The sequence below is a fragment of the Dipodomys merriami genome, unplaced genomic scaffold, assembly GCF_024711535.1.
Source record: "Dipodomys merriami isolate MVZ:Mamm:240054 unplaced genomic scaffold, mDipMer1.0.p SCAF_55, whole genome shotgun sequence".
NCBI classification, from domain to species: domain Eukaryota; kingdom Metazoa; phylum Chordata; class Mammalia; order Rodentia; family Heteromyidae; genus Dipodomys; species Dipodomys merriami.
The window spans coordinates 6,252,645-6,276,438 of NW_027206124.1; the positions used below are offsets into that span (position 1 = coordinate 6,252,645).

The 23,794-nt window shown below is 44.3% G+C and overlaps 1 protein-coding gene and 1 pseudogene across 2 annotated transcripts in view; both read left to right on the forward strand.

Moving 5' to 3' along the window:
* The first annotated feature begins 6,046 nt into the window (after positions 1-6,046).
* The window catches only part of Syce3 (synaptonemal complex central element protein 3), a 34,810-nt gene continuing 17,062 nt past the window's right edge, over positions 6,047-23,794 (forward strand). The window contains exons 1-2 of one of the 2 annotated variants that reach the window (XM_069999900.1): positions 6,047-6,130; positions 18,619-18,727. In XM_069999900.1, the coding sequence (XP_069856001.1) occupies positions 18,619-18,727 (109 nt within the window). In that variant the 5' untranslated portion in view covers positions 6,047-6,130. Of the gene's footprint in view, positions 6,131-6,157; positions 6,260-18,618; positions 18,728-23,794 lie in introns of those variants that run through there. The other variant, XM_069999901.1, reaches the window with a different exon arrangement.
* Positions 19,342-19,634, forward strand: LOC138811931 (small nuclear ribonucleoprotein G pseudogene; annotated as a pseudogene).

Sequence of the window (23,794 nt, forward strand, 5' to 3'; positions counted from 1 at the left end):
TAGCATAAACATGGTTCTGGGCTGGAAATTAAATGACGTGAAGTTCATTAATCTATCTTAGCATGTAGAAGCCACTAGGTAAGGCAGGTATGGGCAAGGGACAGAGTAGCTGTGGAAACCCAGAACCTTTTACCAAATATTTAGTGCCTTCAGTAAACAACACTGGTGTAGTAAGGGACACAACTGGCAAACAATTCCTTCCTCTGGAACTTAAAGTACAGGAGGGACTCAGACAATAGCCAGGAAGAATTGTATATTACATAGTAAGTCAGACAGAAGTGCTCAGGAGAAAGAAAAGGGGTAAGTAGAGGAGTGGGTGGCAAATTCAGGCTTTCCTGAGTGTAACTAGTGACTACAGATCTGAAGAAGAAGGAGCAAGCCCTGTCTCCCTTGTCCCTCGTGTCCCATACTTGAGGGAAGAGCATTCCAGGAGGACAGCAAGAGCCAAATCTGAGATGGGAGGCACCTACCACGGTGAAGGGGAGGGCCTATTACTAACGTTAGTGAGGAGAGCAGAAGGGGCAGGTGGAATGGGTTTGAAGACAAGACTACTTCATGTGATGGGGAAAGCTTCTGGGGTTTGAACAAAGGGATTCATAATCTGTCCTAACTTCAAGGATTCTTCTTGCCAACTGGGATGACAGACAAGGTGAGGTGTACTCAGGGAAGAATAAGGAGCCCTTCATGGGTATGATAGTGGCAGAGGTGGAAGAAAAGCTAGCTTAAATAGGCAGCACCATATGTAGGATTGAGACAGGGAGTTGAGACTCACAGGTTAAGACTGACAAACCTGGGGGCTGGGAGGGTGGCTCAGTGGTAGAGTACTTGCCTTGCATGCATGAGGCCCTGGGTTTGATTCCTCAGCACCACATAAGCAGAAAAACAAATACAAAAAAAAAAAAACATTAAAAAAAAAGACTGACAAGCCTGATGAGGAGACATCAAAGATAACACATTTCTTATATTGGGTCATTCAATGAGCTTTAAAAAAATCTCTTATTATTAAGTGGTTCTAAAAAGGAGCTGCAGTTCCATAATTCAGATTAGAAGTGCAATGCTTTTTGCTTTTTGGTCAATGTCACCCTTCTTTTGTTCCCCCCCATTTTCCCAATCCTGTTTCTACCCTCAAATTACATAGTTCAGTGTTTATATTCTTATCCTCCCCCCTCCCTTAGTCTGTCCCCCCCCAAACATGTTTCCACTTTCTGGTGTTCATTTTGATAAATAGTACTTTAGTTCCTCAGGGGAATTACACTTTCTGACTAAATGATATTTAAAAAAATTTATTGTTATTATAAAAGTGATGTAGGGCTGGGAAGGTGGCTCAGTGGTAGAGTGCTTGCCTCGCACGCATGAGGCCCTGGGTTCAATTCCTCAGTACCACATAAGCAGAAAAATCCAGAAGTGGTGCTGTGGCTCAAGTGGTAGAGTGCTAGCCTTGAGCAAAAGAAGTGCAGGGACAGCACCCAGGCCCTGAGTTCAAGCCCCAGGATTGGAAAAAAAGAAGTGATGTACAAAGAGGTTACAGATACATAAGCTAAATGAGATTTTCTTTTTCTTTTTTTTTTCTTTTTGGTCAGTCATGGGGCTTGAACTCTGGGCTTGGACGCTATCCCTCAGCTCTTCTGCTCAAGGCGAGCGCTCTACCACTTGAGCCACAGCGCCACTTCTGGTTTTCTAGTGGTTTATTGGAGATAAGAATCTCATGGACTTTCCTTGCTTGGGCTGGCTTTGAACCATGATCCTCAGATCTCAGCCTCCTGAATAGCTAGGATTACAGGCATGAGCCACCGGCACCCAGCTAAATGAGATTTTTAAGCGTTAAATTTTACTTACCTATAAGAAACATCTATGAAACGACCTTGTTTTTGTTTTTGTGCTGGTCTTAGGGCTTCAGCTCAGGGGCTGGGGCCCAAGTGCTGTCCTGGGGCTTTTGTGCTCAAAGCCAGCTCTCTACCATTTGAGCCATAGCTCCACTTCTGGCGTTTTGGTGGTTTATTGGAGATAAAAGTTTCACAACTTGGGCTGGGAAGGTGGCTCAGTGGTAGAGTGCTTGCCTTGCATGCACGAGGCCCTGGGTTTGATTTCTCAGCACCATATAAGCAGAAAAAGCTGGAAGTGGTGTTGCAGCTCAAGTGATAGAGTGCTAGCCTTGAGCTGAAGAGCTGAGGGACAGTGCCCAGACCCAGAGTTCAGGCTCCACGACCGAATAAAACAAAACGAAACAAAACAAAGTTTTGAAACTTTGCCTGAGCTGACTTAGAACTGTGACTTTCAAATCTCAGCCTCTTGAATAGCTAGGATTACAGACATAGGCTACCAGCACCCAGCTAAACACACTCTCTTGAAAATATTAATTAAGGGCTGGGAAGATGGCTCAGTGGTAGAGCACTTGCCTTGCATGCTCAAGGCGCTGGGTTCAATTCCTCAGCACCACATAAGAAAAGTGGCACTGTGGCTCAAGTGGTAGAGTGCTAGCCTTGAGCTGAAGAGCTGAGGGACAGCACCCAGGCCCAGAGTTCAGGCCCCATGACCGGACCCAAAAAAAAAAAAAAAAAAGAAAGAAAAAAGAAAATATTAATTAAAAGCTAAATAGAGATCTGGGCTTCTTATAACAACTTTGAAAGTTGTTATGCCCTTGAGAGCAGATGAGGGGATTTTCTAGGCTCCTAACCTTTTGGAGACTCCTTTTTCTAGGCAGAGGTTCCTAACCTTTTGGAGACTCCTTTTTTCTTTTCAGTAGGAGAGATTGAACTCAAAGCCTTAATCTTACTAGACAAACCTTCTAACTACTTTAAATATGCAACTAGCCTTGTTGTTTTTGTTTTAGATACTGGGTCTTGCTAACCTTGCCCAAGCTGCCCTTGAACTTGGGATCCTACTGTCTCTGCTTCCGTATTAACTAGAATTACAGGGTTACACTAACACTAACTACACTAACTGCAGTAGCTACACTAACACATAGTACTAACTATGAGGCAAATGAAAGCTTGACTTGAGTGGTAGAACACTTGAGCCAGTGCCAGGCCCTGAATTCAAAACTCCAATAACATAAAAAAAAGAAAAAAGAAAAAGAAAAGGTAAACCTGTGGGCTGGGCTGTAGTGGTAGAGTACTTACCTAGTATGTGTAAGGCACTGTATTTGATCTCTAGAACCAAAAAGAAAAAAAAAACAAGTATAACTATGCTCACAAAAGTTTACATTCCATTCCATATCAAACCTTTCTTAAGCTTTCAATTTTTTTTATGGATTTCTAACTCTTGTGAGGGCTTGTATAACTTCCCCTATAAAAATGTCTGGGTTTTAGTAGTTTTGGAATATCATCCAATCTCCAGAAGTATAGTTAATGGAAAGTTCCAACAAGCTGTCAGTTAATAGTTTGAAATTCTTTCATCATCTTTCATAAAGTTCAGACCTGGTTAAAATAAGTAAGAGTAGAACCTATAGTGCTAAAACTGTATATAAAGCATACTATAGTGATCATCCATCAGACTCAAATAAAGCTCCTTTATGACCTGTGTGGTTTTGGAAATCAGCATCAGTTGAGATTAGCAATTTTTGTTGTTGTTGGTTGTGGAGTTGAACTCAGGGCCTCGGTCCTGACCTGGAGCCTCTTTATGCTCAACTCTAGCATTCTACCATTTGAGCCACAGCACCACTTCTGACTTTTTGGGGGTAGTTTATTGGAGTTAAGTCTCACAGACTTTCCTGCCAAGGCTGGCTTTGAATTGTGATCCTCGGATCTCAGTTTCCTGAGTAGCTAGGATTACAGGCATGAACCGTTGAGGTCAGCAAGAGATTAGCAATCTTAATAGATAAATCTTACAATTTAATTAGCTTGCTGGTTGCTGGTCAGAAGGTCAGGGACAGTATCTAGGCACTGAGTTTCCAGGACTGGCAAAAAAAAAATTGGTTTAATTCTTGCTCAGATCAAATCCAACTGACTGAGATCATTCTCCTCTGTGCCATTATTTGAGGATTTTGTTTGACAGAAGCCCTGACTTCAGAATCAGGTATACAGAGAAAGTATATAGAGGAAGAGAGACCTTACCTGGAAGTGATGTAGTACACTATCTCCATCCTATGGGCCAGAACTCATATTCCAAAAGAATCATATAGTCTGGCTGTATTCCCAGGATGTATTGGAAACCTTTGGTGAAAAGTTAGCTGATCTCAGATACAAAAGGGCATGGACATTATCAGCCTGACATCTCCTGGGCTTCCTGAAAGCCCAAACCTTCATAGCCTAAAGACTGTACAATGTAGGGAGCACAGCTCCATCTGCTAGGCAGAATACTTAACTCAAGGCCACCCACATTCCAGCCAAACCTATTTTCCCAGAGTCTCCTCTTCAGTTCCTCAAAGAAGGCAGGCACATCCAAAGCTTTGCCTTTACTCTCAGTAGACATTTTTCCTGGAATTCTGTTCCCTTTCTCAGACAGGTAAACTACTCTTCCTTAGGGCTTACTGTATTACCCATCAGAATTAATCCTAATTCAAGTTTTCCTGGAGTGTTATTTTTTAAAAAATACTGGTCTGTCAACACAAAAGGAAGAATAATCCAAAGTATGAAGGCAGCTCATAGGTGGGAAAACCTATGAGCAGTCAGAAAACCAGTTCCTAAGGGGTAAGAGCTTACCAGCTTATGAAATAAGTATGGCCCAAGCAGCAGTCTCCCCAGTAAATAGATTTTGTACCCATAAGTGTATGGCTTAACTTCAGCTATTTTCCTCTCTGAAATTAGTCTGCTGAGGATGAGAACCTTTAAGAGAAAAATTAGCAGGTACCAGTTTTAGTGGAAACCAGAAAGTTTTTAGAACAACCCAAACACATGTGTTCAAAGCCAAAGTTCATAATTACAAACTGGCCTCTCTTCTACTCTTTCCTGTCTCAGCCCATGGTATTATCTTTCAGCTACTAAGCCATTTCTCCTCACCTCTCACATTACTTACTAAGCCCTGTCAAATCTGCCATTTAGCATTTTTCCCACTCCAGGCTGAGGGCTGAACTCAGGGCCTTGCACTTGCCAGGCTTCACTCAGATAAATCCCTTCCTCTCAAACCTGCCTTTGGAATACCTTATGGTGCAGCGTATTTCCCTCCTCTGTGACCATGCCTTCCCATGTCCACACATCCATGTACCGAACAGCAGCATCTCCATCCTGTCTCCAGAAGCCAGAATGCTTTTTTTTTGTGGGGGTGGGGTCGATCGTGGGTCTTGAACTCTGGGCCTGGGCGCTGTCCCTCAGCTCTTCAGCTCAAGGCTGGCTCTCTACTGCCTGAGCCACAGCGCCACTTCCGGTTTTCTGGGCTAGCTTTGAACCGTGATCCTCAGATCTCAGCCTCCTGAGTAGCTAAGATGACAGGCGTGAGCCACCGGTGTCTGGCTTCGGGCTGGCTTTGAACCGGCCAGGATGCTTTTTAACTTTCACTCCTACTCTTGGGCTGGCCTTGTACAGCCCCCTCCCAACCAGAGCTTTGCTTCGTGGCTCCTGCCAGCCTCACTGCTCTCCTGCCTGCCCTTGCCAGCTCTGTGCAGCTGCCGGCGCGAAGCTAGGAGCCCTGAGCTGGCAGGGCTCTGTATGCCCCTGCGTGCCTGCGCCACCCCTGCGCTTCCTCGCCCTGTCTCACGCCCGAGATCCGGCCTCAGGTTGCGAAGGCCAGCATGACAGAGTCGACCGTCCACAGCGGTGGTGGAACTGGAAACCATGGACAGTCAACGGATGGTTACGAGCATCTTCTGTGCCGGGTGTGTCCTCAACACCAGCGACTCAGTGGCCAGTCAGGGCCCTTCATATGTGGCCTGGCCTAGAGACAGGGCAGTGATGAACCAACGTTCAGGCCACCGAGGAACGTCCACCACCACTCCACTGCTGTCCGGGATTTCACCTCAATCCCCCCCTCACCTTGAGGCCTTTTTTAATCCAGGATGCGCCAATGGAAGCCATAGAACAGGCCCTGTCTGCTTAGGCCCCGCCCCTTCGCCAGGGAGGTCAGCCAATGAAGGCGAGAAGCCGGTTCTAAGGGCGGGTCTAGTAACGGAAAGGGGCGGAGCGTCGTTGCCGGGAGCCGCCTCCTGCCTCCCGCCGCCGGGTGCGCAGAGCCGACCAGAGCGCGGGCGCTGCTTGAGGTGAGCGAGGCCGGAGCGCCCGCCCGAGGGCACGGGCCTGCCAGCGCGTCCCACCCCGAGTTCCACCTGGACCCCGAGGCGACGTCCTCACGGGGCCCACCACCCCACACCACCTTCTAGACCGCTCACGTATGCCTCCCCACAGCCCAGACCTGTCACCCGACACCCGGGACGACCCACCTAGGCCTCTCACCTCACACCCTAACGCCGCTCACCTCAGCCGCTCACCGCACACCCTAACCCTCACCTCAGCCTCCCACCTCCCACCCTAACCCTCACCTCACACCCTAACCCTCACCTCAGCTTCTCACCTCCCACCCTAACCCTCACCTCACACCCTAACCCTCACCTCAGCTTCTCACCTCCCACCCTAACCCTCACCTCACACCCTAACCCTCACCTCAGCTTCTCACCTCACACCCTAACCCTCACCGCACACCCTAACCCTCACCTCACACCCTAACCCTCACCTCAGCTTCTCACCTCCCACCCTAACCCTCACCTCACACCCTAACCCTCACCTCAGCTTCTCACCTCACACCCTAACGCCCCTCACCTCAGCCTCCCACCTCCCACCCTAACCCTCACCTCACACCCTAACCCTCACCTCAGCCTCTCACCTCACACCCTAGCACCCCTCACCTCAGCCTCTCACCTCACACCCTAGCACCCCTCACCTCGGCCTCTCACCTCACACCCTAAGATACCTCACCTCAGCCTCTCACCTCACACCCTAGCACCCCTCACCTCGGCCTCTCACCTCACACCCTAAGATACCTCACCTCAGCCTCTCACCTCACACCCTAGCACCCCTCACCTCTGCCTCCCACCTCACACCCTAACCCTCACCTCTGCCTCCCACCTCACACCCTAACCCTCACCTCAGCCTCTCACCTCACACCCTAACCCTCACCTCTGCCTCCCACCTCACACCCTAACGCCCCTCACCTCACACCCTAACCCTCACCTCAGCCTCTCACCTCACACCCTAACACCCTTCACCTCAGCCTCTCACCTCACACCCTAAGATACCTCACCTCAGCCTCTCACCTCATCCCCTAATACTCCTCTCCTCAACCTCTCACCTCACACCCTAAGACCTCTACCTCAGCTTCCTCACCTCACACCCTAAGGCCAATCACCTCAGCCTCCTCATCCCATACATTCCATGTCCTGAATTTTACATACCCTGTATGTGTCTCTAGGGTCATAGAAGCATGCCTGTCTGGTTTTTTTTGTTTTTTTTTTTTGTTTTTTGTTTTGTCAGTAGTAGGTCTCGAACTCTGGATCTGGAAGCTGTTTTAGAGGTCTTTAGTTCAAGGAGAGGATTCTACCACTTGAGCCACAGCACCACTTCTGGTTTTCTGGTGGTTTAGGGAGATAAGAGTCTCAAGGACTTTCCTGCCTGGGCTGGGTTTGAACTAAGATCATCAGAACTCAGCCTCCTGAGTAGCTAGGATAACAGACATGAGCCACTGGTGCCCAGCGTATGTGAGGACCCTGCAGCTATTCAGCCTTATCCACACTACCACTGCTTCTCTAACACACGCTGAAGCACTGAAGGGAAGTACAGACAGTTGTTCCCAAAACAAGAAAGAACATTCTTAGAAGGAAAAAAAGGGGAGGAGGGAAGCCTTATGCCTCAGGGCATTTAGATATCATCAATGCTGAATTCCCCTGCTCTGGCCATCTTCTGGTACTGGGGCTTGAACTTTGAGGCAAGCACTCTACCAGTGAGCCATGACCCCAACTCTCCTTCTGTTCCCTATTTTGTCCTACTTTCATAGAATAAGATATCCCTTTACCTGCCTGAGGCCAAACTCTTCATTATCTCTTACTCTTTCTCCTGACGGGTCAACCTTTCTGTACAACCAGACTTTTTTCACATAACCTAGAAACATGAAGAATTCAAAACACACACACACACACACACACACACTTCACTCTACACCTTAGTTTCCCTTATCTATTTCCACACTATCTGCTTTGTGTAATTCCTTTAAAAATGGTGCTGGAGATTGGGCTCAATCCTTTTGTTTTTGGTTTGTTTTTTGCATAGGGTCTCTTACATTTGCCCAGCCTTGAACCTCAATCCTCATACCTCCAACTCCTATAATGATTCATTAATTCTTCAGTTCATAGAAATATTGATAGTTTTTTTTTTTTTTTGTTTTTGTTTTTTGCCAGTCCTGGGGCTTCAACTCAGGGCCTGAGAACTGTCCCTGAGCTTCTTTTGCTCAAGGCCACAGCACCACTTCTGGCTTTTTCTATGTATGTGGTACTGAGGAATTGAACCAAGGGCTTCTTAGGCAAGCACTCTACTGAGCCACCTTCCCAGCCCTTATTGATAGTTTTGCTGATTCCCCTGAAAAAGATTTCACTGAGATGACCTCTGACACCCAAATTAAATGTTTGGAATGTACTGAGCCCTTTGTAATATTTAACACTGGCACAGTATCTCCCAACTTAACTCCACAGTATATTCAAGTACTAGAATATTTCTCAGCTTCTCTTGGAAGCCAGTTTCTACTTCTCCTTTCTCTTTAAAAACATTTCATTCGGCTTTTATTACTGCTGTTTATAATAACTGTCAAGATTGTTAGTGATCGCCAGATTGTCAAATCCTATTATTTATCTGATACTTATTACTTATGCCATTTGATATGGGACATTCTTTGTTTACTTTTCTTCTTTTGGCTTCCAAGGCATTCATTTTCCTGAAAACGATATGATTTAATTTTTCTTTATAGCTGTATAATATTTCATATTTATATAATCTATATCACATTTTCTTCACCTTTACTTATTCCTGAGCATCTCAGCTGATTCCATTATTTGACTCTTGTAAACAGTGATACAATAAACATAGATATGCAGGTGTCTGGAATATTGCTTTACTGTCTTTTGGATTTATGTCCAATTAGGGGTATGGCAGAGTCCTAAGACTTTTTCTTTTTTTTTTTTGTCCTTGGGCTTGAACTTAGGTGCTATCCTTGACCTTTTTGCTCAGGGTTAGTGCTCTACCACTTTGAAGCACAGTGCCACTTCTGGTTTTCTGTTGGTTAGTTGTAGATAAGACTAATAGATTTTCCTGCCTGAGTGGCTTTGAACTGTGCTCATCAGATCTCAGCTCCTGAGTAGCTAGGATCACAGGTGTAAGCCACGGGTGCCTGGCTTCTACATTTATTTATCCACCTGCTTACTCAGCAATACTACTTGGATGTCTAGTAGTCATTTAAATTTAAGTGAAAAATTGAGCTCTTCCTTTCTCACATAAAGCTGCTTTGTCTGGTCATGCTCAATCTCAGTCAAGTGTATTTGTATTTTTGATTGACTAGTGAAAAGCTATAACATTCTCTTTAAATCCTTTCTTTCTCTCATGTTCTATATTGACTCATTAGCAAATTTTATCAGCCATGCCTTCAAAATGTATTCTGAGGGCTGGGAAGGTGGCTCAAGTGGTAGAGTGCTTGCCTTGCATGCATGAGGCCCTGGGTTTGATTCCTCAGCACCACATGAGCAAAAAGAAAAAAAGCCGGAAGTGGTGCTGTGGCTCAAGTGGTAGAGTGCTAGCCTTGAGCTGAAGAGCTGAGGGACAGTGCCCAGGCCCAGAGTTCAGGCCCCACGACCAGACCCCCCCCAAAAAAAAAAAAACAAAAAAAATGTATTTTGAATCAGCCTACTTCATTCTACTTTCACCATGTCTATGCTGGTCCTATTATGTCTTTCACCTGTATTATTCCAATGATTCCTTAACACGTAAGTCCTGTTACCACCCTCTATGATCCCATTTCACTTAAGGCAAAAGCAGAAGTCTTCTCTGTGACCTGCAAGGGCTGCTATAATTTTATCTTCCACTTTTATTTTTTTAGGCCAGTCTTGGGCTTGAACTCAGGGCCTGGGTACTGTCCCTGAGCTTTTTTGCTCAAGGTTAGTGCATCTGAACCACAGCTGAGCTTCCCACTTTTGGAGGTTAATTGGAAATTAATTGGAGATTAATTGGAGATTAATTGGAGATAGACTTTCCTGCCCATTCTGGCTTCAAATTAATTATGATTCTCAGATCTTAGTTCTCTGAGTTGTTAGGGTTACATGCATGAGCCACCAGCCACTACCTCCAGCTTTTTTTGTCTCATCTATTCTCCACTTTAATGTCTATACCAACTATACTGACACACTGGTCTTCTTCCAGCTTATCTGACAGACTCCTCATAACAGTAAATTTTATTTTATTTATTTATTATTTTTTGTTGTTGTTGATCGTGGGGCCTGAACTCTGGGCCAGGGCACTGTCCTCAGCTCTTCAGCTCAAGGCTAACATTCTACCACTTGAGCCATAGCGCCACTTCCGGCTTTTTCTGCTTATGTGGTGCTGAGGAATCGAACCCTGGGCCTCATGCATAGAAGGCAAGTATTCTTTTTTTTTTTTTTGGTTTTTGGTTTTTTTTTTTTGGGTCCGGTCGTGGGGCCTGAACTCTGGGCCTGGGCGCTGTCCCTCAGCTCTTCAGCTCAAGGCTAGCACTCTACCACTTGAGCCACAGCGCCACTTCAGGCTTTTTTTTTTCTGCTTATGTGGTGCTGAGATATTGAATCCATGGCCTCATGCATGCAAGGCAAGTGCTCTACCACCGAGCCACCTTCCCAGCCTCTAGTTTTTCTTCAAATGTCATGGGTGCCAATCCTGGATAATCTTTGATGTCCTATTAATGACTTTCGGCTTTTTTCTTATGTGGTGCTGAGGAATCGAACCCAGGGCCTTGAGCATGCAAGGCAAGTGCTCTACCACTGAGCCACCTTCCCATCCCAAATTTTAAATCTTTTAATTGTTATTATAAAGGTGATGTACAAAGGGGTTATGGTTACCTAAGTCAGGTAATGAATACATTTCTTTTTAGACAGTGTTACCCCTTCCTTCAGTCTCTCCCGGTTTAGTAAATTTTGATTTTAAAAAGAATGTAGGGTTCAAGGCCCACAACCAAAAAAAAAAAAAAAAAAGAATGTAGTTGTAATTTGAAGCTGGAGATGTAGTCAATGAGTCAGTGGTAAAACACTTGCCTAGCATGGGTTCAGTCCCTAGCAATACACATACAGAAATATAACTGGAATTTTGTATTAGTGAGATGAGCAAATAATCCACACTACTTAAATATTGCATCATAACCTAATTCTTCTACCATCATACAGATTTTCAACTCCACCCACATGACAGAATTATTCCATTCCTCTGTGTGCATGCTTGCGTGTGTGCGTGTGTGCACGTGTGTGTGTGTGTGTGTGTGTGTGTGTGTGTGTGTGTGTGTGTATGCATGTCAGTTCTGGAATTTGAGCTCCAGGCCTGGTTTACTGCTCAAGACTGGTTCTCTACCACTTTAGCAACACTTTCAGTTCCAACTTTTTGCTGGTTAATTGGAGATAAATCTCACAAACTTTCTTGCCCAGGCTGACTTTGATCCACAATCCTCAGATCGTAGCCTACAGTGTAGTTAGGATTATAGGCAGGAAACACTATTTTATTCCATTTGTTTGGCTCTTGCAAGGAAACTGTAGGTATTCTTGTAACTTTTGTAGTTTTGAGTTCTTTTCATGGTTCTATTTTCATCATGTTGAAAATATAAGTCATAGTTGTGTTTGTGTGTGTGCACGCAGGTGCGTGCACATGTGCACACACCAGTCCTGGGGCTTGAATTCAAGGCATGGGCACTGTCCCTGAACTTTTGTGCTCAAATCTAGCACCCTACCACTTGAACTACATATCTACTTCCAGCTTTTTTGGTAGTTAATTGGAGATAAGAGTCTCACGGGCTTTCCTGTCCAGGCTGGCTTCAAACTGTGCTTCTCAGATCTCAGGCTCCTAGGTGGCTAGGATTACAAGTGTGAGCCACCTTGTCTGGCAACTCATAGGTTTTGTTTTGTTTTTTGTTTTTTGTTTTGCCAGTCCTGAGGCTTCAACTCAGGGCCTGGGCACTGTCCCTGAGCTTCTTTTGTTCAAGGCTAGCACTCTACCACTTGAGCCACAGCGCCACTTTCAGTGTTTTCTATTTATTGGTAATGAGGAATCAAATCCAAGGCTTCTTCATGCCTGCTAGGCAAGCACTCTACCTCTGAGCCACCTTCCCCTGATGAGGCAGGGGGAGTTGTTAGAAGCGTGACTGTGAGGGTCTTTTCATCTAGAAAGAATGTGGTGATAGGAACCAAACCTAGGGCCTCAAGTATACAAGACAAGTGCTCTGCCACTGAGGCATATTCCCCATCCCAGGAAGATTGTATTTTATCCTAAAACAAACATCTATTGAAGGGTTTCAAACAGACAGACCTGCATGTCACAAGGTCACCATAGAGCAGAGCTGGACAAGCCAAAGCTAAGTGAAAGGGTGATTAGAAGGATGGACTCAGTTCAGGTGACAGTGAAGACAGCCTGCACCATTAGTTTCAGACTTGATCTTCAGACTAACTGCTTTCCTCAGCTTCAAGTCCATAAATTCAGCTGCCTGTTTGAATCTCCATTTAAAGGCCCACCTAGCCAGGAGGCTAGGGATTTGAGGATCTCAAAGCCAGCCTGGGCAGGAAAGTCCATGAGACTCTTGTCTCCAATTAACCACCAGAAAACTAGAAGTGGCACTGTGGTTCAAGTGGGTAGAGCATTCACCTTGAGCTCAAGAGCTCAGGGACGGTGCCCAGGCCAAGAGTTCAAGCCCTACAACCGACAAAAAAGGCCCACCTGCAGAATACCTAGACTCTAAAGTTTAAAAGTATGTAACAGCCAGGTGATGGTAGCTCATTCCTGTAACCCTAGCCTACTCAGGAGGCTGATATCTGAGGATTGCGTCAAAGCCAGCCTGGGCAAGTAAAGTCCATTAGACTCTTATCTCCAATAAACCACTCAGAAACCAGAAGTGGCACTGTCGCTCAAGTGGTAGAATGCTAGCCTTGAGCTGAAGAGCTGAGGGATAGCGCCCAGGCCCAGAGTTTAAGCCCCACAACCACCACCACCAACAACAAAAAGAGTCTCACAGCTTTTCCTTCCAGAGCTGGCTTTGAACCATGATCCTCAAGATCTCAGCTTCCTTAGTAGTTAGAATTACAGTTGTGAGCTGGCCCCTTCTACTTCTTATTGATATCATAATACCCTAGTCCAAGTTACTATTATCTTTAGCAATGTCCTAGTGTTTCTCTCCCCATAGCCCTTCCCACCCTAAAAAAAAACAAAAACTAAAACAAAAAAAAAAAACAGACCAGGTATCTTTAAGGCATCGTAATACTTTCCTAACTGAACTGGTCTACTGCTCTTGCCTCCTCTTAACCTTCTACAACAGTCTATCCGCCAAACACCAGCCAAAGACATAATTATATAACCCCTGATCTCAACCTCTATAGGCTTAACTCACTTTCAAAAGAGGTTAAATTCTTGCCTACTTAGCTGTTCTCATTTTATTCCATTCATCTCATAAGCACCTTTCTATACTTCTTTCTTTCTTTCTTGTCGGTCATGGGGCTTGAACTCAGGGCCTAAGTACTGTCCCTCAGCTCTCTAGCTCAAGGCAAGTGCTCTATACTTAAGCCACAGTGCCACCTCCAGTTTTCTGTTGGTTAATTGGAGATAAGAGTCTTAAGGACTTTCCTGCCTGGGCTGGCTTTGAACCACAATCCTTAGATTTCAGCCTCCTGAGTAGCTAGAGTTACAGGCATGAGCCACTGGTGCCTGTCTCTATACTTTTTTCTATTCCTCAAAACAATCAGGGCCACCCTCACCTTTCCTTGAACCTTTCTTTTTTTTTTTTTTGTCGGTCATGGGGCTTGAACTCTGGGCTTGGGTGCTGTCTCTGCACTCTTCTACCACTTGAGCCACAGCACCACTTCCGGTTTTCTAGTGGTTTATTGGAGATAATAGTCTCATGGACTTTCTTGCCTGGGCTGGCTTTGAACCATGAGTCTCAGATCTCAGCCTCCTAAGTAGCTAGGATTACAGGCGTGAGCCACCATGCCCAGCTTTTCTTTTCTTTTTTTTTTTTTTTGGGGGGGGGGGGAGGATCCAGTCGTGGGGCCTGAACTCTGGGCCTGGGCGCTGTCCCTCAGCTCTTCAGCTCAAGGTTAGCGCACTACCACTTGAGCCACAGCATCGCTTCGGCTTTTTTTTTTTTTCCTGCTTATGTGGTGCTGAGGAATCGAACTCAGGGCCTCATGCATGCAAGGCGAGCACTCTACCACTGAGCCACCTTCCCAGCCCCTACTTTTCTTTTCTTTTCTTTTTTTTTTTTGGTCGGTCGTGGGGCTTGAACTCTGGGCCTGGACGCTGTCCCTCAGCTCTTCAGCTCAAGGCGAGCGCTCTACCACTTGAGCTACAGCGCCACTTCCGGTTTTCTGGTGGTTTATTGGAGATAGGAGTCTCACGGTCTCTCCTGCCCAGGCTGGCTTTGAACCGCGATCCTCAGATCTCAGCCTCCTGAGTAGCTAGGATTACAGGCGTGAGCCACCAGTGCCCGGCCAGCCCCTACTTTTCTGGAATCTTTCCTTCTGTCTAGAACTCTCTCACCCACATCATAACCCAGCCAACACTTTTGTCACCCAAGTATCAGTTCAAGGATTGGTTCAGATGTACAACACTTGCCTAGAATGCACAAAGCCCTGGGTACAATCTTCAATACCAAAAGGTCACTTCATCAGCAAATATATTCTTACTTTTCCAGTGAAAGTGCCCCTTCCAGCTGGGTGCTAGTGGCTCAAGCCTATAATCCTAGCTATTTCAGGGGGCTGAGATCTGAGGATTACAGTTCAAAGCCACCCCAGGCAGGAAATTCTGTGAGATTCTTACCTCAAATTAACCGCTAGAAAACCAGAAATGGCACTGTGGCTCAAAGTAATACAGTGCTAGCCTTGAGCAAAAGACCTCAGGGACAGCTGCCAATCCCTGAGTTCAAGCTCCATGACTGGCAAAGAAAAAAGTGCCCCCAAACCAGGCGCCAGTGGCTCACACCTGTAATCTTAGCTACTCAGGAGGCTGAGATCTGAAGATCACGGTTCAAAGCTAGCCCAGGCAGGAAACTCTGTGAGACTCTTATCTCCAATAAACCACTAGAAAACTGGAAGTGGTGCTGTGGCTCAAGTGGTAGAGCCCTTACCTCGAGCGGAAGAGCTGAGGGACAGTGCTCAGGCCCAGAGTTCAGGCCCCACGACCAATAAAAAAAAAAAGAAAGAAAAAAGTGCTCCTTCTTTTCCTTGCAGCAATTACCACAAAGTGAATATATTTTATGAATTGCTTACTTTTCCTGGTATAGAAGCTCTATGACAGCATGAATTTTTTTAATTTATTTTTTTAATTGTGAAAATACTGTACAGAGGGGTTACAATTACACGGGCAACAGTATGAATTTTGTCTGTCTAGACCCACAGATATTCTGAAGTGTCTACAGAGACATAGCAGGTGTCTGACACATAGTAAATTCTCAGAAAGTGTGTAATCAATGTAGATAATGAAATATACCTCCTTTAAAACAATATCCCTGAGGGAATGGAGGAAGACAGATATGAGAGACTTTAAAGAACAGGATGTGAACTCCACAAGTGCAAGGTTTCATTTCTTAGTAGCTCCTAAGCATTGAGCCTTCCTGATTCATAGACTTAAAAAAAGTTATTTCAAGAACAGATAACAATGGCATTCCAGGGTTGAGAAGGTAGCTAAGTGGTAGAGTGCTTGCCTTTCATGCCTTTCATGAGTCATGGGTTCGATTCCTCAGTACCACATAAGCAGAAAAAGCTGGAAGTGGTGCTGTGGCCCAAGTGGTAGAGTGCTAATCTTGAGCTGAAGAGCTGAGAGATAGTGCCCAGGCCCAGAGTTCAGGCCTCATGACCAACCAAAAAAAACAAACAAACAAACACAAAAAATGGCATTTCAGTAATCAATTAGATCAGGAAGATAAGAGATGAAGGACCTAAATATTACTCATGTTTCTGTCTCAGGCTACTAGGCAAACAGTGGTGCCATCCATTGGGCTATAGCATGGAAGATTAGACACAAGTACTTCTCCCAAAGAAGAAATATTTGGGGAAGGAAATAAAAATAATAAGTTATCTTAGGTTGTTGAGTTTTAAATTCTTAGGAAACATCCCTATGAAGTTTAGAAGGCAGGTGTATATACAGACCTGGGGTTTAAGAGCAAGGTGTGAATCCTTAGCACAATCAGGACAGTGAGGCTGTGGGCAGAGAGGGGCGTTATCACTGAGAGGCAGAGGGAAAATGCTAAGAAGGTATTCATTGACTACTTCAGAGCCAGCAGATCTGCCTCAGGTCTCTAGAGGGCCCTCTGTTCCTCAACTTCCAATTAGCAAAGATGATGGCAGAAGGGGAGAATCCAGAATTGTCTTTCATATTTAGAGATTTATCCTAGTTGTACATTCCTTTCCTTTATTCAGCCAATATTTTTTGAATGCTCAGTATTTTTTCTAGGACTAGTTCATTAGAAAGTACCATCCAGGGCTTCATAGTCTTATTAAGAAGGTAGAAGTGTCCACAGTCATCACACCAGCTGAGGAATGCATGGTAAGAGAGACCCTGAAATCACAGGAGAATATTGTAGAGGTCACTAACTCTACAGAGAGGTCCAAGAAGTCTCTCCTCATGTCTCTACATGGACAACGATATGAACACACCATACCTGAGACCCTTCTTTTCCTATTTTAAGGACATCTGGCTCATTTCTTCATCTTCATGAAATTTCCTGACAGCCTTGTTAGTCTCTCTTTTTTCTCATCTTACCTAGCTCAAGGCCTTGTAGACAAATAGAAGAGAATCAAATATGTGCAATGAAGTAATCTATATTATTGATAAAGGTCAGGAAAGGATCTAAAGTATTTAGAGTTCAATACTTTAAGTAGCAGTAGATATGATTTATTATGTGCTTATTAGGATAGTTTATGTGCTGACTCATACATAATTTAAATCATTTAATCCTCACCAAAATTCTAGCCCATAAAATACAATTACTATTGACAATTGCCTTTTACAAGTCACAAAACTGTCTTGTTTTGTTAAGTGAGCCAAGTGCTGGTGGCTACTCAAGAGGCTGAGGATCATGGTTCAAAGCCAGCTCAGGCAGGAAAGTCCACGAGACTCTTATCACCAATTAACCACACAAAAAAAAGCCAGAAGTGGAACTGTAGCTCAAGTGGTAGTTTGTTAGTCTGGAGCACAAAAGCTTAAGGACAGCACCTGAGCCCAGAGCTCAAGCCTGAGGACCTACAAAAAAAAATGTTAGAAATGTGTGTGTGTGTGTGTGTGTGTGTGTGTGTGTGTGTGTGTGTGTGTGTGTGTTGTCCAAGTTAGTGTAGCTAAATATGTGGGGGAGCCAAGATTTGAACCAAAGAAGACCAAATTCAGAAATTATACTTGGTAGCTGGGTGCTAGTGGCTCACACCTGTAGTCCTAGCTACTTAGGAGTCTGAGATCTGAGGATCACAGTTCAAAGCCAGCCTGGGCAGGAAAGTCTGTGAGACTCTTCTCTCCAATAAACCTCTAGAGAACCAGAAGTGGCGCTGTGGCTCAAGTGGTAGAGCGCTCGCCTTGAGCTGAAGAGCTGAGGGACAGTGCCCAGGCCCAGAGTTCAAGCCCCACAACTGACCAAAAGAAAAAAAAGAAAAAGAAATAATTCTTTATGGGTAGTCCAGCATAGTCATGGAAAATTAACTTAGTAATTTTTAAATCTGAAAATGTGCTAATCATTTCATATTTTAAAATAAAACTAACTCCACTCCAATTCTATAGCTTCATATCTATATTGTGTTAGTACTGCTTCTGTATCTCCTCTGCCATCTGTCACCTTCTAGTCATATGGCCTTTTTCTTATTCTAATATCACACATTGGAGATCTCTTGGGGGGTAGGATTATACCTTCATAGCATATTTATACAAAGCTTACATTTTAGTGCATTAATATAGTTTTGCCAAAATAAGCTCACTACTATGTTACCATCATAGCAAAGTTTTCTTTTTTTTAACTTTGTAATTGGTAAAAATGTCTTCTACTTTAATCTCCCCAGTCCTCAGCTGTGTTTTTCTTTGGGGGGGGGAATCTGGTCATGGGGCCTGAACTCTGAGCCTGGGCGCTGTCCCTCAGCTCTTTAGCTCAAGGCTAGTGCTCTACCACTTGAGCCACAGAGCCACATACGGCTTTTTTTCTTTTTGCTTATGTGGTGTTGAGGAATCCAACCCAGGGCCTCATGCATACAAGGCAAGCGCTCTACCACTGAGCCACCTTCCGAGCCCCTCAGCTGTGTTTGAAGAGTGTTTGCAGAGTAATAATCAAAGGCAGGGGAGGAAAAGCTAAATATGTGCCGAACACTAAGCCCTTTATACATATTGTGATCTAATCTTTACAACAGCTCTGTGGTGTCAGTATTGTCTGAATCTGAGATGAGGAAAGCATTCTGCTCAGCTGTGGAGCTGGAAATGAAACGCCAGTCTGTCTCATGACAGCTTTTTTCTATGCACTGCCTAGATGGCTGATTCTGACCCTGGGGAAAGAAACTACGATAACATGCTGAAAATGCTGTCCGACCTGAATAAGGATCTGGAAAAACTATTGGAAGAGATGGAAAAAATCTCAGGTAGGGTTTTCCCAGGGTCCCTCCCCATTCTTTCTGATAGTTACAGTCTTCCCTAAGCTTGTGAGCATGTATCTAGTGCCTTCTCTAACTGCACATCTTTTAATATTTATTGCATTTTACTACTAAATCACAAAATTTGACACACCAAATTACCTTGAATTGTTTCTGATTATTTTACTTGTATTTACATCTGATTTCTGCCACTGGACTATCATCTCCTTGAGGTCAGAAATAGTGACCCATATTCCTAGTTACTCAATAGGCTAATATCTGAGGGTCATAATTCAAAGCCAGCCTGGGCAGAAAAGTCCATAAGACTCATCTCCAATGAACCATCAAAAAGCCAGAAGTGGAGCTGTGAGGCTTAAGTGGTAGAGTACCTTGAGCAAAATAACTAAGGGCCAGCACGTAGGCCCTGAGTTCAAGCCCCAGTACCAGGAAAAAAAAAATAAGGAAAGAAAATAGTGACTTGTAATTGTTACATCAGATACCAGCTCATATGCTCAGCTAATGACAAACAGGTATTACCTGTGAACACAATTGGCATTCTTTCTGTGAATCATTTTTTTAAAAAAGATTGACTAATATTGATAAGAATGAAACAGTGTTGTGCCATAGGCGCGTGAAGGAGGCAGCAAGTTCGGTTCCAAAGCATCTCTGAGCCCGCCAATTAGAAACCATGAGCAAAGCTCACCCTCCTGAGCTAAAAAAATTTATGGACAAGAAGCTATCATTGAAATTAAATGGTAGCAGACATGTCCAAGGAATATTGTGGGGATTTGATCCATTTATGAATCTGGTGATAGATGAATGTGTGGAGATGGCTACTTGTGGGCAACAGAACAATATTGGAATGGTGGTTATATGAGGAAATAGTATCATGTTAGAAGCCTTGGAACGAGTTTAATAATGATGGCTCATCAGAGAAATCTGCATCTCTTCTCCAAAGGAACTTCTTTATTGTATAAAATTTGGTCATATACCTTTTTATAGTTACTTTTTTTCAATAAACTTTTACAATAATAAAAAAAAGAATGAAAGGTTGAAATGAGAGATATTACACAGTGTCATAAAGCATCATTAGGATTGTTCATAATACTCTACTTTTGGAAATAATTAGTTTTTTTGGCTTATTTTGTGTGTGTATGTATGTATCTGTGTGTGTATGCACACATACATATATACATGTATTTTGTGTGTGTGCCAGTCCTGAGACCTGGGCACTGTCCCTAAGCTTTTTAGCTCAGGCTAGCATTCTACCACTTGAGTCACAGCTTCACTTCTGGCTTTTTGATGGTTAATTGGATATAAGAGTCTCATAGACTTCCTGCCCTGGCTGGCTTTGAACTGTGATCCTCAGATTTCATCCTCCAGAGTACACTGATGCTGGGCAGTCATGGGGCCTGAACTCTGGGCCTGGGTGCTGTCCCTCAGCTCTTTCAGCTCAAGGCTAGCACTCTACCACGTGAGCCACAGCAACACTTATGGATTTTTCTGCTTATGTGGTGCTGAGGAATTGAACCCAGGGCCTCATGCATGCAAGGCAAGTACTCTACTAGTGAGCTACCTTCCCAGCCCTAAATATATTTTTATTATTATTTTTTGGGGGGGTCCGGTCGTGGGGCCTGAACTCTGGACCTGGGTGTTGTCCCTCAGCTCTTCAGCTCTACCACTTGAGCCACAGCACCACTTCCAGCTTTTTTTCTTGCTTATGTGGTGCTGAGGAATCGAACCCAGGGCCTCATGCATGCAAGGCAAGCGCTCTACCACTGAGCCACCTCTTAGCCCCCCTAAATATATTTTTAACCATCTCTCTCTAGAAGTTCTATAATTAATTTTCTCCTATAAGCTATATAATTCCTTCAGTCTAATTATATGCTTCTTCTTTAATGGCACTTATTGAGTATCTACCATGTTCATTCTAGGAATATAAAGTTGATTAGAGGTTCCTTCCTTAGAAATGGGTAAGGGCCAGAAACAGACATCAAGATGACTATTTATAATTTAAATTTATAAGTTAAAACATTTTTATATATTAAAAGTATAGAACGGAAAATGCTAATAGTGGTATGTGGTGAGTGGCTGGGAAGGGGTGCAGAGAAGAAGGAGCTGTTGTTCCCCACAGCCAGTAAGGCTTTGAGTAAAGGCTTTAGTAGATGAGTGGGTGCTGGAAAATGGCAGTAGGTTACTATGGAGGAGAGGAAAGGCTCTCCAGCAGAAGAGACAGACAAGGAGAGCCTAGTGGCTGGGGAGAGTGAGGGATTATAAAGAGCCACACTAACTCATGAGGTTTCTAAGGTGGCAAGCCAGAGAAAGGCAAGACAGGAATCATGGGAAGGGCCTGAAGAGGCATTTAGTTGACAGGCAGCTATCCAAGGTTTCAAATGAGACACTAGTCCTTTAGAAAAACATCTTTGGAGACAGAGCAAGGGATGGTTTGAACAGTGAAAAAAATAGAGTAAGGAAGATTTAGGAAGCTGGTATAGAACTAAAGGCTAAGAAAAAGCAAGCCTTGACTCAGGCCTAACACTGACAATAAAGAAGGCCAGGCCAGACTTTTGTGATACACTCTTACAGATTTGTATGAACTCTTTATAACCTTGGTATGGTGGCATACCACTATAATTCCAGCTCTTAGGAGGCTGAGGCAGGAAAAAATTGATAATTCAAGGCTAGCCTGAAGTATAAAATGAAATTCTATCTCCAAAACAAATAGACAAAAAATTATAAACTATTCAAATTTGTAGTATTTTTCCAGATTATTGTTTTTCTGTTTGTTTATGAGACAGTGGTAAAGAGGTTTTTGACCATTTGATTCTAATCTATCTTATATGCCAAAGGACCCAGGTTATATACAGAATTTCCCTATAAACCTGTTATGCCAAGGTCGCAGGACCCCCACCAAGACCACCGAGAGTCAGACTCTACAGCTGTTTTATTTAAACAGGCTGCAGCTCGGGCCTCATCCTACACTCTGACACAGTGGAGCCCAGGAGGAGAGCCCTGAGCTAAGGATTTGCAGGTCTTATAAGGGCACACAACCAGGTGGTTTAGTACGACGTGTTGCTCTGCTCTGAAACAAGCAACAAATGGTCACTGTCTCAAATACTCTAACCTTTCAAACCCACTGTAGATTTCTTATTTTGGGCTGGGAATGTGGCCTAGTGGTAGAGTGCTTGCCTAGCATGCATGAAGCCCTGGGTTTGATTCCTCCGTACTGCATACACTGAAAAAGCTGGAAGTGGCACTGTGGCTCAAGTGGTAGAGCGCTAGCTGTGAGCAAAAAGAAGCTGAGGGACAGTGCCCAGGCCCTGAGTTCAAGCCCCAGGACTGGCAAAAAAAAAAGAAAAGAAAAAAAAGATTTCTTTTGGCAAATATTCAAACAATAATTAATAGTTAAGTAAGTTACTAAGTAGTTATTAGGTAATTGTTAAGTAGTTTTTTTCACCTTTCTCTTACGGTACTTGTTGGCTGTCAGTCTCCTGTCTGTTTTTAGCCTTAGATAGGGTTTACTGCCCACTTTGGGCTGCCTTCCCAAGCAACCACCCAGTGCCCCAGGAGCCACTACCTGCCTCACACTGTGATTTGGCCCTCTTGAACTTTCTCTTCAAAGTTCTTTTCAACTTTCCCTTATGGTACTTGTTGGCTATCAGTTTGTTACGGAGTTATTAAGCTAATATTATGAAAGTAATGATGTTGAGCAGCTGGGAAGGTGGCTCAGAGGTACAGTGCTTGCCTTGCATGCATGAGGCCCTAGATTTGATTCCTTGGCACTATATAAGCAGAAAAAGCTGGAAGTGGCACTATGGCTCAAGTGGTAGAGCGCTAGTCTTTAGCTGAAGAGCTGAGGGATAGCGCCCAGGCCCAGAGTTTAGGCCCCATGACAAAGAAAGAAAAAGAAAGAAAGAAAGAAAGAAAGAAAGAAAGAAAGAAAGAAAGAAAGAAAGAAAGAAAGAAAGAAAGAAAGAAAGAAAAGTAATGATGTTATAGCAAATGTTTTCTCAAGACTGTCAATATGGCTTCTGCACTTGCCTGGCAACTGTTAAGAACCTGAATTTAATTCCAAAGCCAAACCTTTGTAGTTCAGAGAAGAGTGTCAGGTGTTTATAGTAAGCAAGTGACATACACAGTCTTGACAGTTTTGTTTTTTAATTTGCTTCTTAAATTTGCTGTGGTCATGCACAAGCAGCACAAGGAGGCTGATGCAGGATGACCAGTTTTAGGCCAGTTTCAGGACAGTCTGGGCTATGTAGTGAGGCTTGTCTTATGGGAGTTTTGTGGGTGGTGGTGGTTGTGGGGTTTGAACTCAGGGCCTGGGCTCTGACCCCAAGCCTCTTTTTTTTTTTTTTTTTTTTTGGTCAGCTGTGGGGCTTGCACTCTCGGCTTAGTCGTTGTCCGTGTGCTCTTCAGCTCAAGGCCAGCCCTCTACCACTTGAGCCACAGCGCCATTTCCGGTTTTCTAGTGGTTTATTGAAGATCAGAGTCTCACAGACTTTCCTGCCCAGGCTGGCTTTGAAATGTGATCCTCAGATCTCAGCCTCCTGAGTAGCTAGGAATACAGGCGTGAGCCACCAGCACCGGGCTCCCAAACCTCTTTGTGTATAATACTAGTGCTCTCCCATTTGCTCTACTGCCCCACTTCCAGTTTTTTGAGTGGTTTGTTGGAGACAAGAGTCTCATCGGGCCAGGTGCCAGTGGCTCACACCTGTAATCCTAGTTACTCAGGAGGCGGAGATCTGAGGATCATGGTTCAAAGCCAGCCAGAGCAAAAAACTCTGTGAAACTCTTATCTCCAATAAATCATAAGAAAACCGGAAGTGGCGCTGTAACTCAAGTGGTAGAGTACTATCCTTGAGCTGAAGAACTGAAGGACAGTGCTCAGGCACAGAGTTCAAGCCCCATGACTGACCAAAAAAAAAAAAGTCTCATCGAACTTTTCTCTTTTCTGCCCGGGGCTAGCTTAGAACCCTTATCCCCAGACCTCAGCCTCCTGAATAGCTAGGATTATAGGCATGAGCCACCAGTGCCAGGTTACACTTATTGAAGTACTGTGATGTTCTTTGTTTC